Genomic DNA, 17,099 nt, shown 5'->3' with positions numbered 1-17,099 from the left:
CTGTACGCAGTTTGGAGTTGCGTGCCTGAAGGCGGCCTGCAGTAAACAACCAGCCCAGGGTTACTTTCTGCTTTGCTCCGATTGCTTCAGGTCATTGGTACTCTAAAAGTGCATGGAGTTCCAGTGGAGAGCGGAAAACTTGAAATCTCCTGACTCTCTAGCCTGTAACTACTGGAAGTCCTCATTGTACCACCTTATGCTTCTCTTCACTCACCTGCATGGGAGCTTCACTTCGGTTTTCCTATGTGCAGCTGTGCCTTATCTCTTCCATGAAGAACTTGTATTTTTTGGACCTGTGGGGTGGGGTTGGCTGGGAGGGGGTTTATTTATTTTTTTATTGATGAGTGGTGGCTCTGAGAATTCCATAAACTCCAGAAGTGACTCTGTGCCATTGGGCCCTTGAGCATGGCCCTTAACCTGCTATCTCTTCATCCTTAGGTATGACGTTAACCTGCATCCAGCCCAAAAAGCAGGTCCTCCAGCTTACAGGGAAGACTGGTGGGGTGGTGGCAGGATTGGCACTCTAGCCACTGTAAAAAAAAACTTCACACTGTTCCAGTGTGGTACTGGGGTGTCACCCGCTGTACTCGGGTCCCAATCCAGGCAGTTCAGAGTGTGGTAGATGCAACAACGCTCTATCAGCTCATGCTCTCACCTTGACGTTTTCATGGTTATGTTTGACTTACTGTAACTTGTAGTTTTTATCTACTTAACACAAATATGGTAACAAAAAAAAAGGGCACGGAGCGGGGCTCAGCAAAGAGGTCCGTTTAAAATGCCATCACATTTCTGGGCAGCTCAGCGCCCGCTTTAACACAGCAGAGCAAAGGCGGAGCTCAAGGTAGCTGGGAAAAGCAGTGCTGTGCAATGTCGCCATCCTGTGGAAAAAGGTGGTAATTACATCGTGTTTAGCCTTCGGAATTGTGACACCCTGTGATACATGAACTGGTCTTAACATTTCAGTGTCTGGGTGCAGATTGTGGCCATTTAATGTCTGGTGGTCACTCCCTCTTCAGTTCTAGACTTGGCTTTTTAGAAAGAGACAAAGGTTATGCCAGGCAGGGTGATAGGGAGGCAGACTTTTGCCTCAGGCGGCTCAACACTACTTTCTGCTGTTTTTTCAGTGCTGGTAAAATGAGGAACTGTGCACAAGTCCTACTGCGGCTTTGCATTTAACTCACAGGGTCAGGAGTCCCACGACCTTGTTAAGCTCCTGCACTAAATCTGTTGTTTAGTCTGGGATGTGATGGGTCGGTTCATGAAAAATGTGTCGACGGGTCTGCTATTGGATTTTGTTCATTAAAAGCTAACATCTGCTGTTAGAGGATTTAAGCATCTTGAGAGATACAAACTGCAGGCCAAAATAGATAGATATTATAATAAACTTTGTTATGCTTGATAATAGTAAACTTCAACAGATATAATTAACAAGTAATCCATAATTTCAAAAGAAAAAGCCAGTTAATAATTTCATTATTCCACCACTGCTCTCAATTACACACCTAGATAGACAGATGGGGAAGGCACTATTTAAGGCACTATATAATAGATAGATAGATAGTGAAAGGCGCTATATGATAGATAGATGTGAAAGGCGCTATATGCTAGATAGATAGATAGATAGATACGAAAGGCACTATATAATACTTAGATATGAAAGGCACTATATATTAGATAGATAGATATATAAGTATGAAAGGCACTATATGATACTTAGATATGAAAGGCACTATATAATAGACATATAAATATGTAAGGCACTAAGGCATGCACATTAGGTAAATTAGAGATCCTAAACTGGCTCTAGTTTGTGGTTGGGGTGTGTGTTTGTTTGCCCTGCAGTGGACTAGCACCCTGTCCAGGGTTTGTTCCTTTACTTGTGCCCTGTGGTAGCTGTGACACTGTTCAGGACTAAGTTGGTTAGAAAATACAGACTATAGTATAGATAGATAGACAGATAGATAAATAGATGTGAAAGGCGCTATATAATTGATAAATAAGAAAGACACTATATAAAAGATTGATAGCTAGATTAGAAAGGCACTATATATAGTAAACAGATAAATATGAAAGCCACTATACAATAGATAGATATTTAGGCACTTTATAATAGATAGATAACAAATGCCCTATATTAAATATTATAAAGGCACTATATTTTAAATAAAAACGTTAATTAATCCCAAAGGCCCTTGCAGTATTACAGTAGCAGACAAACAAACAGCATTTAACAAAAATGATCCTAATTTTGGGTACATTAACAAGATTCTTATATTGAAATAACAAGAATTACCTGTACAGTACCTCTTTTAGCGAAGTGCAGGTTATTTACTAAGTGTAACGTGATTAAAATCACGCCAACTTATTATTTAAAATTTCCCAGTACAGTATGTCAGCCATTGGCACATCATGTTGGCACAGTCTATGGCACATGGCATGACTCTCTGTTAAGATGTCTGCTAAATCAGCTCAATACCGTTCAGCACATAGGAAACAAGACCACCTCGACTGACCCATTACAGAGCCTGATGGCCAAAGGTAGGACCACCTCACAAGGGTCGTTGCCCAGTATGCTAAGCAGCTTCTTGACTTCTACAGTTTGAGTCCACCTTGAGCCTCAGGACAGAACCCGCATTTTCAATCAGTCTGTTGGCATCACCTGCACTGATGCCATTTTCCTCAACATGGCACTGTATAGAAGGTGTCACTGGTCACTACTGGCTGGTAGAGAACATGTAAGCCTGGCTGTCATACACCAAACATCGTCACCCTCCTCGGCAAACTGCGGTGACTCTGACCCCACTTCCATACGAGATGGCCTCTGTGCTGTTCAGATGTACCCCGAGGTGTGTCCTCACCACCTCCACATCAACATTAATTAGAAGTGGTGGGAGAGAGGGGCTTGACCCTGCTGAAGTCTGTGATCATCTCCTTATTCTTAGTCATGTTGAGCTGATAGTGGTTCAGTGTGCACCATTCACGAGTCTCCTGCACACTGGCGGTCCATCCAATGGCTGTGTCATCTAAAAACATCTACAGATGACGTGATTCAGTACGGCGCCTAAAGTCAGAGGTGTGCAAGGAACGGAGCTGGTACAGCACCCTGTGAGACCCCAGTGCTACTCATGACCATGTCAGATACGCAGCTCTTAAGCCTCACAAACTGTGACCTACCAGTTAGGTCCAGGACACAGTGGTAGGTCAATATGGTTCCAGTATGGTGTTAAATGCACTAATGAGGCCCAAGAACAAGACCCTCCCCACACTCCTCTGTTTCTCCAGATGATGGTATGCAGCAGTTAGATGATACATCAGACCCACCTGGTCAAGGTAGGCAAACTGACGAGGGTCCAGTGCTGTTCCGACAAGGGGTTTCAAGTTTGCCAAAGTTCACCTTTTCAAGGTCTTCATCACGTGTGAGCTCAGAGCCACCTGTTGATGGTCATGTGAATACTAGAAGCTGTAGGCCATAAGTGGTGGCACGGGGACAAGAGAAGGGGGCAGATGGTACTTCTGGAGTTCAGGGTTAAGCCCTCATCTTCTGTTTCACGGCAGATCGCTACTTGGTTACTTTGGCCACGGCACTCTGAAGAAGACTCTTTGAATGTCTCCTTTTTGGCCTGCTTTGGAATGGTTGGCCTTCACCTGGGCAGTGCTGCATTTTAGGTGCATTGGAGTTGGCACAAGGAGGTAAAAAGGTTAAAGGGCAGGGAGAAGTCAAGAAGTTGAGGTTCAATGTGATGACACCCAAGGTCTATTGAGCCTTCTGTTACAGAAAGTGAAGTTAGGCTCTGTAATCCATCCTTGTTGGTCCATCTGGGGTGCCCGATGGTTTGCCAAGGAATAATTTCACCACATTCGCCGCACTGCACACATCACTATACGGCTATTACTACTACGTACACCGCTCTGTCTTCACAACATCAACTTCTTGTCTTTAGGAGCATTCCCTTTAAAATGTCAGACTTTTAACACTGCCCTCTAGTGGTAGCCTTTCTCAATGCCATATCGACATACTGGGAGAGCGGGTAGTATTAGTGATCATGGATACAAAATTAAAGGTGTGCTGAACTCGTGTCCCGCGTCTGTCTGTGTCGGGTTTGGCCAGCAGGAGCGCCCTCTGCAGGCCACAGGGGGGTTCGTATCCGCAGATCAGATGACAAAAGTAAACCCCAGCTGAACTTTTATCTCGATTAAGCACAGGTCATGACCTCCGAGGCCACGTCCCTAGAAATGCAGGAAAGGGGACCTGATGATCGGATTAGAAAATGGGGTGAGTCAGAAGCTAATCACGGCAGCAGGAACATGGCTGGTGTAATAAGAACACAAAAGAGAGCAGAAAGAGTTGGGGCACAGGAAGATGACCCCCATGTCACTGAAGGCTGATGGCACACAAAAGCTAAGACGGTGACAGTCCGTCGCTATAACGTCTTTCCAGGCGCGAGTCCCAAGAATGACTGAGGACGGTATGGCGGTGGAGGGGTTACTGGTGGAGGCGCGTTCAAGTGACTGGAAGCCGTGAAGTGACGTCCTGTTTCTTCGGGCCGATGATCTTCAGGTCTGCAGCCAGGACAAGCATTAGAAGACAGTGCCAACTCCTGACCCGGGGTGGAACTACCATCTGATGAGCCCTGAAGTTGTCTCCCAAGTACGTGTGTGTGCGTGTGTGTGTTTGAGAGACGCTGGTCTAATGTCAAGTGGATGTTCCGAATAAAATCACAGCTCACATTAGAGCAGCAAGGAGATGCTTTTAGGCAAACGCTTCGATTGTGGGAGGAAATGCTTCACTTGGCACTTTCTCAGAAGACGTCAAGCGGCTTATTGTGCCATTTTATTTTCTTTTTATTATTGCGTGATTGACTCTCAGCTTCATCCTGTCCTCTTTCTGTTTGATTTTGTTAATTCATTTCACAAAGATGAATGGCTGTGGTTGTTTGGGTGAACTCCCTTGTCGTGTGCTTAGATCTTCAGTGTGCGCACAGATTTATGGAGTTAGCAGGTCAGGTCAGGCTCTCCAGCGTTGTGTCTTGGCTGTACGCTGTCTCAAGAATAGACAAGAGCCATAAAAAGGTTTGGGGCAGCCAGCCGGATGTTGTATTCCTGGCTGCAAAATCGGTTTCAATGGTGCAGAGTTGTGTACAGGTTTGAGTCCACCAACAGAACTGACTGGCTGGCATGGAGGCTTTAGAGGAGAGCGGAGGCAGTGACATCATCACTGGGGCCAGGTTGGGAAGTGACATCATCTGTAGGGCCAGAGACTGAAAGTGGTGCCACTGGGGTCGATTCCGAAAGTGACGTCGTCACTGGGGCCGGTTGGGCCCGGGACTGGAAGTGACATCCTCAGTAGGCCCAGAATCGGAAGTGGTGTCATCATTGGCGTTCGGAAGTAACATCATCAGTGGGGGGGCAGAACCAGACGTGGTGCCATTGGGGTCGGAAGTAATATCATCGGGGCCAGGTGGGATTTCCCATAACTGGTCTGCAGAGAAGTGAGAGAAGTGAGAGAAAGAGTAAGTGCACTCCGCCACCCTCTGGTGTGGCGTGGAATTGCAGTACTTTCATTCAGGCCCTTCAGCTGCCTCCCATGCACACGTGTGTGGCAATACTTTGGGTCATTGTCATGCTCCCCCAGTCTGAAGTGGTGTCCACTCTGCAGCAGGGTTTCTCCAAGGTCCTCTCTGTATTACGCTGCCCTCAATTCTGGCCACTTCCCTGTCCCTGTACCTCCATATTGTGATGCTGCCACCGCCCTGCTTCACCATACAGAGGCAGGAGATGAGCAGTGCTTGGAGTTTGGCCAGTAGAGTTCCATTTTTGTCTGACCAGACCAGATCTTTTTCTTCGTGTTCTCAGAGTCCTTTAAATGGTCATTTGCCCTCCAACCACTCTACCATAAATGCCTCCCTGATGGACCGTTGCTGAAATGGTCGTCCTTTGGACAGGTTATCAGCAGAGGAGTTCTAAAGTTCTATTAAATTGACCACTGGGTTCTTGGTCACCTCACTGACCAAGGCCCTTCTTGCCTGGTTACTCTGGTAGTTCCAAACATCTTCTATTCTTGAGACCACCATACTCCTGGGAACACTCAAAGCTTTAAAAATGAGGTTAGCCCCTCGCCCTGATCTGTGCATCAACACAATTTGATCGCAGAGGTCTACTGAGAGTTCCTTTGTCCAGACATGCACTGTGAATTGATGGACCTTTTATACGCAGTGTCACACATATGTGGGCCTTGGGGACAGCTTAAGGGCTCCGGTGGTGGGAATTCCTTGCCAATCCACAGGGTGCCGCTGTATTCTAAGGCCTCTGCTCTTTCTCCCTCTACAGACCAGATAATCGACAAGTTTGCCACCTCTGATGTCACTTCTGGTGTCCATCCCTCTGGACCCACCTGACTGGCATTTAATCGGAAGTGTCGCCATCTTGGATACTCTGATCTGAGACTTGCATCCTTAATGACGTTTCGTTTTGCGTTTATTTTTACCTTCATAATATATGGGGTTGCGGTGTCACCCCGACTTTTTATCTATGTTTTGTTTTCCATGACGTCCAGTCAGTTCCTATCAAGTTCTAGAAACTTCTCAAAGACAATTCAAGCAGACACTATAAAGTGTGCAGGAAGTACAGGGGGTCTGGATTTGAATCCCCTTTAGGGTGAACGTATGACTTCAGCAGAGTCTCCTTAAGCTGCATAGCGCTGACCGCTCTGTCACCATGCCATTGCTGTGTGGAGATCATATTGTCACACGTCAACCGTGACAAGTCAGAAGCCGTGACAAAGGAGCCAAGCCTACCAACGCCACAGATCAGGCGCCTGTTAGAGTGTAAGCTGCCATGTCAGACTTCACTGAGGTTGAACAACTTGGGACGGTTGGGTCTGTCAGGCAGGTGGCACCCTTTGCAGTACGGGTCAAGCTGAGTCACCGCCGATCTTCAGCAGAGGGAGAGCCCACAGATCAACGATCCGACTTCTGAACCGAACCCCGCCCAAACGGTGTGGAATGTCTCTCTGCCGTATCAAACCGAAGCGGAGCAGGCAGGCAGGCAGGCTTTCTTCCACGTGAACGGCAGCGGAACAGGTTCCTACCTAAGCCCACACCGGAGAGCAAAAGGCGGACTTTGACGGCGTCCGTTGGCCGGTAAGGCTGGCTCAAGCCCGGCCCCGCTCTGCGATATCGCTACATCGACCCCGCGTAAAGCCGCTCGCCCTCACCCCAAGGCCGCCCCGCATCCGGCAGGGAAGGGCGCGATGTACTTTCAAAAAGCAGAGGGAGACGCCAAGTGTCACCGGCCTTCACAAAAGACGCCACACTCACGTCAAAACTCAGCCGCACCCTCACTCGGTCCTTCCATTTGTCTTCCCGCAGGTGGACGGCATCCTGTGTCTGGCAGACATCCTGGCGGATGAGAGCATCAATGAAGCGACGCGCTCGGAGGCCGCAGCGGTGGTGGCGCAGATCACATCGCCACACTATGCCTTCACGCAGCACCTTAGCAGCTTTCTGGAGAACATGGAGGACATGGTGACAGCCCTGCTCAGTGAGTGTCTCTGTTTTTGCGGACGCCGACTTCCCCTCTGCTAGCCTCCTAATCGTCTCCTTTCCTCCCACCGCACAGATCTCTGCCAGAATGCATCCTCGGGTGAAGTCTTCCTGCTGGCGTCGGCCGCTTTGGCCAACATCACCTTCTTAGACACCATGGCCGGCGAGATCCTTCTGCAGCTCGGTGCTATTGGTGTCCTCTTTGAGGCCTTCCAAGACCAGCGGCGTGTGGACACACCTTACTCCAAGGATCAGGTGAGAATCGCAAGTGGCGTCAACGAAGCCACTGTGTCACTTATCGGCTATCCAAGTCCACTTTGAATTTTTGGATGAGATGATTTGGTCTCACCAGGGGGAGCCTAACAATGGGCGAAAGATGGTGGCCGTTCGTTTTGATGTTTAGCACCACCGTCTCATGGATCTGGAATCTGTGGGTCCATGTGGGGATTGCAAGTTCTCCCTGTGTCCACACGGCTATTCTTACAGTTACTCCAGTTTACCTCACATATCCCCAAAATGAATTAATTGCTTTGGGTGGCATGGTGGCATGATGGCGCAGTGGTAGCGCTGCTGCCTCGCAGTAAGGTGACCTGGGTTCGTTTCCCGGGGCCTCCCTGTGTGGAGTTTGCATGTTCTCCCCGTTTTTGTTTGGATTTCCTCCCACAGTCCAAAGACATGCAGGTTAGGTGCCCTTGATCGTGTCGGCAGTGATATCGGCCTTCCTCCAGAGCCTTAGGGCAGCAGCTTAAGATGAGTTCCTTCCAGTGTTCCTTTCCCTCGGGTAGCAGGCTGGTGAATTGATCCTACCCCATAAGGAAAGGTTAGGTGGGCTTGGTAGGACATCATAGACTCCCTGAATCAGGAACTTAATCCTATGGAGATTAGCCTTCCAGGTGATCTTCCTCTCCAAAACCTGCTCCCACCTCATCCATGCTCCATGGCCACTGTTCTGTGATTCCTGTCCTCCTCGATGGCTGCTTGAAGTTCCCCCTGCACAACGCCCCTTCTCTTTTTTTCGGTGGGCAGTATCATGCCTCTCTGTCACCCCCAAGCCCCGCTCTGCCCTGGGGTCACTCCTCTCACTTGGACTTTGTGCTGAATTTGGGTCTCTGCTTGTCTCACAGCTTTGGCTACTTTCTATATATAAATAAAATGTATTATTATTATTTTGATAATTTTAAAAAAATAAATATTTTGGGGGCAGCACAGTGGCGCAGTGGGTAGCGCTGCTGCCTCGCAGTTAGGAGACCTGAGTTTGCTTCCCAGGTCCTCCCTGTGTGGAGTTTGCATGTTCTCCCCGTGTCTGCATGGGTTTCCTGTCACAGTCCAAAGACATGCAGGTTCGGTGCATTGGTGTTCCTAAATTGTCCCTAGTGTGTGCTGGGTGTGTGTGTGTGCCCTGCGGTGGGTGGTGCGCTACCCAGAGTTTGTTCCTGCCTTGCGCCCTGTGCTGGCTGGGGCTCCAGTGGACCCCATGACCCTGTGTTTGGATATAGTGGGTGGGAGAACGACTGACTGACTGACTGACTGACTGCTCATTAACGATAAAGAAACAACTAAGGGGGCGGAGTCAAGTTAATTCAAACTAAGACAAAAGAAGTTCATTAGCAACACAAACTGGGCCCTAATGAAGAAGATGGTTAGAATGAAAACCTGAAGCCATGGTGGCAATCCAGGACTGGAGTTCGAAATCTGTGGTCTACTTCAAGGGTCGCCATCTCCGGTCCTGGAGGACAACCGTGGCTGCAGGTTTTCATTCTAACCAACTTCTTCATTAGGGCCCAGTTTGTGTTGCTAATTAACTTCTTATGAATTCATTTTAATTGACTTCTCTTTTAAAATTTGTTTCCCTTGCACTCTTCATTGTTCCTCTGAATTGCTTCATTTCTTTCCTTAAATGGCACCCAAAGAGAAATGAAACGTGAAGTGAGTGAGCCAACAGAAGACCACCTAAGTCAGGGCCTAAAACTCCAACCAGTTGCTTTATTAGGCGCCGACTCTTTTTGTTAATTAAACCCGTTCTTTCGTCCCATTGTGCAATAGCAGACATTTCCGAAACTGAGCACTGATATAAGGACCTGAGCAGACCATCATTCCTGAGACCTTCACCTTTCTTTATTTTCACATATTGTATGACGGCGTGGAAGCGTAAAATAACGCCACAGATTCTCAGCTTGAAAGTAGGCGCTAGGAGTCGAAGGATAGGCAAACAGAGTAATTAGTTTATCGCAATAAACTACAACGCAGAATCAACCCAATTGAGTGAAACTTAGCTGAGCCCCGAACAGGCCAAAAATCCCAGTTTATATAATCACTTCTTATCATCCTGCCCTCGCTCAAGGAAGCTCATTCGCTGTTTATTCGGACTCCCTTCTCCAGCTGGCCACCAATATTCCTCACGTTTTGTTATTCGCCTTCACCTTTTGCTTCGCTTATTTTCTAGCCGGCCTTCAACTTGCAGGGGTTCCACCTTCTCATCTCCTGGGCTGTCTTTATCTATCATTCTCCCCCTTCTCTGTCTCTCAAGTTGATAAGATATTGGTGGTTTTAGCTAAGCTTTAATTAAAAAAGATTAAAAAATATGGCACGTGCCTTTATTTAACTATTTGCTTGGCATACCTGACTTGTATTAACACATGACCTAAGGTTAATGCTTATAAGTTTTCATCTCCATCCATTATCCAACCCGCTATATCCTAACTACAGGGTCTGCTGGAGCCAATCCCAGCCAACAAGGCAGGAAACAAACTCCGGGCATGGCGCCAACCCACCGCAGGGCACACACTAGGGACAATTTAGGATCGCCAATGCACCTAACCTGCATGTCTTTGGACTGTGGGAGGAAACCCACGCAGACACGGGGAGGACATGCAAACTCCACAACAGGGAGGACCAGGAAGCAAACCTGGGTCTCCTAACTGCAAGGCAGCAGCGCTACCCACTGTGCCACCGTGCCGCCTATGCTAATACCTGAATATAATATCTTCTTAATTTCCATAATGGACACCAGTTGTTTTGGCTCATTTTGTATCTCATTATTGTTTAGCTGCTAATTAAGGAAAAAGAAAACAATTAAGGGGTCCGAGTCTTCAATTAAAATGAAGTCAAAAGAAGTGAATTAGCAGCCAAAACAGGTCACTCATTAAGAAAAAGGTTAGCTGTTCTTTTTAGATTGCAAAGGCTTTTTCCTGGCACATCTTGCATGCCAGTCAGATTTGTGCCAATTGTAGATATGTGCACTTTGAAACCAACTTTGTGATCCTGAAATGAAATTTTGGGGTTCTTGTTGACCAGGGGTCTCAAACTCCAGTGCTGGAGGGACCGCCACGGCTGCAGGTTTTCATTCTCACCCTTTTCTTAACGAGTGCCCTGTTTTTGCTGCTAATTCGCTTCTTTTGAATTCATTTTAATTGACTCATGTTTTAAAGATTTGGTCTTTCTTGATCTTTCCTCTGAATTGCTTCAGTTCTCTCCTTAAACAGAAATGAAGTGTGAAGTGAGGGAGCCAACAGAAGACCAGCAAAGTTAGGGCCTCAAACTCCAATTTCACTCCAACCAACTCCTTAACGAGGTGCCGATTCTTGTTGTTAATTAAACTCGTTCTTTCATTTTGTGCCTTTGTTTCTGCTCTCGTGGTGCATTAGCAGACATTTACGTATTACGTTTAAATTGTTGATTTTCTCTTTTCTAACAGCACTGGGGACCTGAGCAGATTGACATTCCTGAGACCTTCACCTTTCTTTATTTTCAGATATTGTATGATGGGCACCAGTTGTTTTGGCTCGTTTTGCATCTCATGATGTTGTTTGGCAGGGTGGCATGGTGGCACAGTGGTAGCGATGCTTCCATAAAGTAAGGAGACCTGGGTTTGCTTCCCAGGTCCTCCCTGCGTGGGTTTCCTCCCACAGTCCAAAGACATACAGGTTAGGTACATTGCCGATCCTAAATTGTCCCTAGTGTGTGCCCTGCGGTGGGCTGGCACCCTGCCCAGAGTTTGTTTCCTGCCTTGTTGGCTGGGATTGGCTCCAGCAGCCCCTTTAGTTAGGATATAGCGGGTTGGCAGCTAATTAAGGAAAAAGAAACAATTAAGGGGTCTGAGTCTTCAAGAGCAAGTCCATTAAAATGAATTCAAAAGAAGTGAATTAGCAGCAAAAAGAAGTCACTCATTAAGAAAAGGGCTAGAATAAAAACCTGTAGCCGTTGGTGGTCCTCCAGGACTGGAGTTTGACACCTGTGGTCTAGTTGAAGCCAAGCTCAAATGAAAATGCATTACACAACTGTTGAACGGTGTGATAAGAATGAACAGGAGACATCAAAGGTTTGGGGCAGCCACCCGTATAATATGCCCTGGCAGCAAAGACAGGAAGTGATGTCATCCCTGGGGCAGAACCGGAAGTGACATCACATTCGTCGGAACCGGAATTAGCGTCATCACAATTGCCTGAAAACTGGAAGTCATGTCATTAAGGATGTTGGAAGCAGAGGTGATGTCATCATGGGCGCCGGACCTGGGAGTGATGTCATCACAGGCGCAGGGACCGTGTGGGATTTCCCGTGAATGGTCTGCAGAGGATTGAGAGAGAAGGTCAGTGTACCCTGCCACCCCCTGGTCTGGCGTGGAATTATCACTATTTAGGCCCATTAGCTGCCTCCCATGTGCACATGTGTGGACAACGGATACGCTGAAGTGGGCAGACGGAGTGGAGCCTGTTGAAATTCCCTGAAGGATGTCGGCTCAGTTTGGAAGTAAAAACTGCAGGACTCAACGAAAAGTTAATGAACGACTAGAAAGGGTTAAAGCACAAGTGGAATAGATCAGGCTGACCAACAGCGTCACACACAGCAGCCCACACCAACATGGCGAATGCCTTCATCGGAGAAGACTGACGGATTACGTTGTCCACTGCACATTTGGATATCCGCTATGGATCTGCACACACTGTAGTGCACGAGGTTCTTGGGCTACCGTAAAGTTTGTTCCAAGATGGCCACCCAAACAGCTTACCGATCTGCACAAGCAAGAGCGTGTGGAGACTGCGACCCGATTCCTGAAACGTTACGAAGAAGATCCAAGAGTCTTGGAGTGGATTGTCACCCAGGGATGAGACACGGGTCCAGCACTCCACCACTCTGCAGTGGTTAGCCGAAGTGGAAACATCAAGAAGAAACTCGAATGACAGCTTAGCCTTCCGCCAAGAAAATCATGACGACCTTCTTTCGGGACATGAAAAGGGTCCTGTTCTGGTGCACTTTCAGGAATGCGGATGAGTTCAAGAGAGAAACGAAAAATTGCAAATCGCATCAAAAGAAGAGGATTGTTGTCATGAATGCTGCTACACGTCCACATGGGGCGACCACAACGGTGGAAGCAATGCAACAGCTGCGGTTTAAACGTCTTCCACGTCCCCCTTACAGGCCCCCATGAGACTATCCCACCATCGGTCCACTTAAAGAGGCTCCATGTGGTCACAGGCTCAAATTCGATGATGATGATGGAGGCAGTGCAGACTTGGACTTGAGGGCAGCCGAAAAGTTTGACAAAGTTAGTGGAACGATACAAGAAGTTCAACGACCCGCAGGGAGACCACGTGGAGAAGTGACAGCACTGTGATGCTCATCCACTCACAGTCACCCGTGTTAAAGCATGAGTGGCCTCTACTTCTCCATCATGCATAAGTGATTTGGATACCAATAAAAATCACCAGCTGGTTAAGTCTGACAATGATGAAACCAAACTAGGGGCGAGGTCAGATAATGGAGGACCATCTGAATCTGAATCACAGAGGCGCCTCAAACAGGACTGGGCCGATGAAATTTCATCGAAGTAAATGTGAGGTGTTATGTGTAGGACACAGGAGTGTGAGATCTTAGAACACAATGTGGCGTCTGAAACCTGAGAAGGACCTGCGTGGTGCAGTGGACTGATGACTCTCAGAGTCCAGACAGTGGACAGAAGTGATCACATTTTCCAGTGACGTTTGCTTAGCAGACGCCTTTATCCAAAAGAGCTCAACATAATGGAGTAGACACGAGTCTGAAGGACTGTCTTGGAACAAGTGTGACAGGACAAGAGGACAGCATTGCTCACCACAAGTGAAGACCTCAAAGAAAATGTCAGCCAGTCAGTTACCAGTCAGGCAGAAATTCATCGAACAGCAGAGTCGTCAACCGCTTTTTAAACCCACTGATGAGGGCACCAGAGTTTTTAATGGAGGTGGGCAGCTTGTTCCACCCGCCAGGAGCTACATATGAAAAGAGAAGATTGAGATTTGATACCACGCAGAGGTGGCATCACCGGATGGCCTTCATCAGCAGACCTGGGTAGGCGAGAAGCAGCAGAGGACCTCACAAGTGTGTCCTTCTCTATCGGTGTAGACCCAATGACTACCAAATAGGCACAGCATCTAGGATTTGAGCTTTATATGCCAATGTAGGGATCTACAAAGAGGAATGACGTGTGCCCACCTCAGCTTGTTGAACACCGGGATGTGTTGCTGCAATTTCAGTCATCTGCTCTGGTTTAGTAACTCATGCCATGTCACATACGTGCGAATGGGAGGAAGTTAATGGGCCTGCATAGCGATAATTCCACACCAGACCAGGGGGTGGCGAGGTGCACTGACTTTCTCTCTCAATCCTCTGTAGACCATTCATGGGACATCCCACCAGGTTCCGGCACCCATGATGAGGCCTGTCCTCATCATGTGCGATCAATTGGACTGACCAGGGCTGGACTCCAAAGAAGGTGTAGAAACATCTCAATGATGAACTGTAGAATAGGAATCATCAGAGCCCATTTCAAGGGTATCAAGATGTTTTAGATCTTGTTTTGTTCAGGAAATTAAGTGTGGCCAAAGTTTAACATGACAAGAAGTGACACAAAAGTGACTTACTAGTAAAGGCCATGGCAGATAACAAATGGTGGCATGTGGGGGGTCTTTAAAAGGCTACTACTGTAAAAGGGCTTTATTTACAGGTGCTGGTTGGGCAGCAGAAAATGTCATTTGAAGATTAGGTGGGCTACAAGAGCGCCAGTCCACCCCAAGAGTGTGGATTCTCCTCGTGTTTTTACTTTCTAATGGTTGTGTTTCTTTTCTTTTCTTTTCTTTTTTAGGTGGTGACCATACTCGCCAACATGTCTGTGCTTGACCAGTGTGCCTTAGAAGTGCTCCAGCACAACGGTAGGCACCTTCCTTATCATTGTGTCCCTCTGACTGGTGAGATGCCATCAGGATTGGCTGTCTGAATTAGTAGAGCACCTGAGACGCACTGTAGCTGCCCACCGCCACATTTTATCCCAAAACAAAGATGGTTGCCTGCACCTGTCTGTCTACTTACACGTGCTTTGGATGCAGAAAGCATTCAGACCCCTTCACGTTCTGCACACTTTATTGTCATCACATGTCATGTTCCAACCTGCCTAACCCTGACTATCCAGCTAGCACAGAACTCAAGGCAGGGACAGGTTGCCAGTCCATCTCATACCAAACACACACTGATGCCAGTTCAATAGGAGGACAGTGTGAAGGACACAGGGAGACCATGAAAACTCCACATAGGAAGTCTGCATGCACCATAACCCTGACCCTAATCCTGGTCTCCTTACTGCGAGACAACAGCGCTACTGTGCCACCCCACACTTTCTTTTTTTTGTTGTTGATTTAGTTTTAAATGGATAAATTTGACATTGGTGCCCATCACAACCCACAATGACAACCGAACTGACGTTTTAAAAAAAAAAAGAGTCGTCCACAAACGTCCTGTAGTCCGACTCGTCTCCATTATTAACACAGCCTATGGAGCCACCTGAGGAGTTCTGTAGGTGGCAAGTGCTGGCATTGTGCTGGAAGTCTGTTGTGTAGAGGGGTGACCAGGAAGGGACACAGGACAGTTCTCTGAGGGGCTCCAGGATTACACACCAACTCCATCTGACCCAACAGCTTTTCCTGAGTGTCGCTTCCTCAGTTGTCTCCTTACTTGGTCCTCAGTTATGGACAGTCCACACGTACAATGTGGTAGAAGGTGTTGCTGTCGTAGGGATGATGTTTTGACCGGTCATTGGAAGATGGTGGCAGTGGGAGGGTAAATCAGTTAAAAATGACGTTTAGCGCAGGTCTTGCACTTGTCCTGTCTTTATGTCCTTGTCGTACGGCGGTGGTCCTGTCATCTTGTGTCCCTGTATGCTGCAATGAGGTGTATGGATAATATAATGATTGACTCCAAGATATTAGAGATTTCAGTTTGTAATTTTTATTACATTTGTGAACCTTTCTGGTCACATGCTTTCATTTTATCATGATGGTTTGTTGAGTGTAGACTGGTGGGCAAAAATGGCCAGTTTCCCCATTCAAAATGAAGTGTGCAGATTGTGAAGGGGTCTGAAGACTTTCTGAATCCGCTGCAAAAGGTGAAATCACAAGAAAATGAATTGAAATAAAAATGTATGTGACAGGTAAAATGTAAAGGTGACGTTTGTCATCAGCAGGCTAAAATCCATTCGAGACCCCCAAAAGTGTTCAGGCAGCAAAGTCCTCCTTGCCTAGTGTTACTGTTCCTGCAGGGAAATGGAAGCTCCACTAGATGGTGCTAAAGAGCTTCCATGGGCACATTTCTCACTCCAGCTGGCTACGAAGAAACAACACAAACCGACTCGGGGGTCCTGAGGAGTCCTGGCAGCTTCAGGTGTTTGCCGAGACCAAACCTGGTGCTGGTGATACATTAAAGAGGAGAAAAACCATCACCATTAAAAATAAAGTAGAAATAATAAAAAGGTCAGAGAGAAGTGAAACGCCATCATTCATTGGCAGAGCACTTGGTTACAGTCGCTCAACAATAGCGTTTATTAAACGACATAATAAATGGACCTGTTCCGACTTACATACAAACTCAACTTAAGTACAAACTCTCGTACGTAACCCGGGGACTGCCAGTATTAGTTTCACGTTTCAATATGTCTGCACTTCATTTTGCACACTGACTTGCATTGCCTGTTTATTCGTCGACTGGGGGAATGACTGCCCTAAGGGGTATGGCTTCTTATTGTCTTTAGATTCCTCAGTTTAGCCAAGTCACTAGTCTTAGTTCGGTAAGGGGTCAGCCGTTACACAGTGTCCCCGTCACTGCACTGGGGGCATTGGGATTCCCACTCGCCAACATCTCTCTCAGCAGCAACCCATGGAAAGCACAGGGGCCATTCCTGTAGTTCATCCAGGTTTGTTTCCGCAAAATTGAAACTTAATATAAGCAGACTGTAGTTTCAAAATATGACGGTTTTACACTTTAGGACGGCTGAAAAATGACAATCCAGTCCAAAGCTGTGACAAATATGGCCAAGTGGAAGGACGTAGATAGAGAAGAGTAGAGGGCCGAGGACGGAGCAGTGAGGAGAGCCTTGTGTGTCCGGCACTGTGCTGGACCCACTGTGGTCAGGATTAACAAGCTCTTTTCTAACCATCAGTGGAGTCAAGCGTGTTGCTGAGTTTTCCTCCTGCCAGAAACTTCCTATGATGGGAAAGCACCACTCTAGCTACCATATACCACAGCTGTTGAGACGATAGT

At 47.3% G+C, this 17,099-nt stretch overlaps 1 protein-coding gene across 5 annotated transcripts in view; it reads left to right on the top strand.

The window, feature by feature from the left end:
* The window catches only part of LOC120516813 (protein inscuteable homolog), a 232,787-nt gene that overhangs the window by 205,827 nt on the left and 9,861 nt on the right, over window positions 1–17,099 (top strand). For all 5 annotated transcript variants that reach the window (XM_039738779.1, XM_039738787.1, XM_039738773.1 and 2 more), the window contains exons 8-10: window positions 7,368–7,539; window positions 7,618–7,796; window positions 14,656–14,722. In XM_039738779.1, the coding sequence (XP_039594713.1) occupies window positions 7,368–7,539; window positions 7,618–7,796; window positions 14,656–14,722 (418 nt within the window). The remainder of the gene's footprint in view (window positions 1–7,367; window positions 7,540–7,617; window positions 7,797–14,655; window positions 14,723–17,099) is intronic.

This window comes from Polypterus senegalus, chromosome 1, assembly GCF_016835505.1.
Source record: "Polypterus senegalus isolate Bchr_013 chromosome 1, ASM1683550v1, whole genome shotgun sequence".
In the NCBI taxonomy this organism is placed as follows: domain Eukaryota; kingdom Metazoa; phylum Chordata; class Cladistia; order Polypteriformes; family Polypteridae; genus Polypterus; species Polypterus senegalus.
This window is presented reverse-complemented; position numbering and strand designations above follow the sequence as displayed.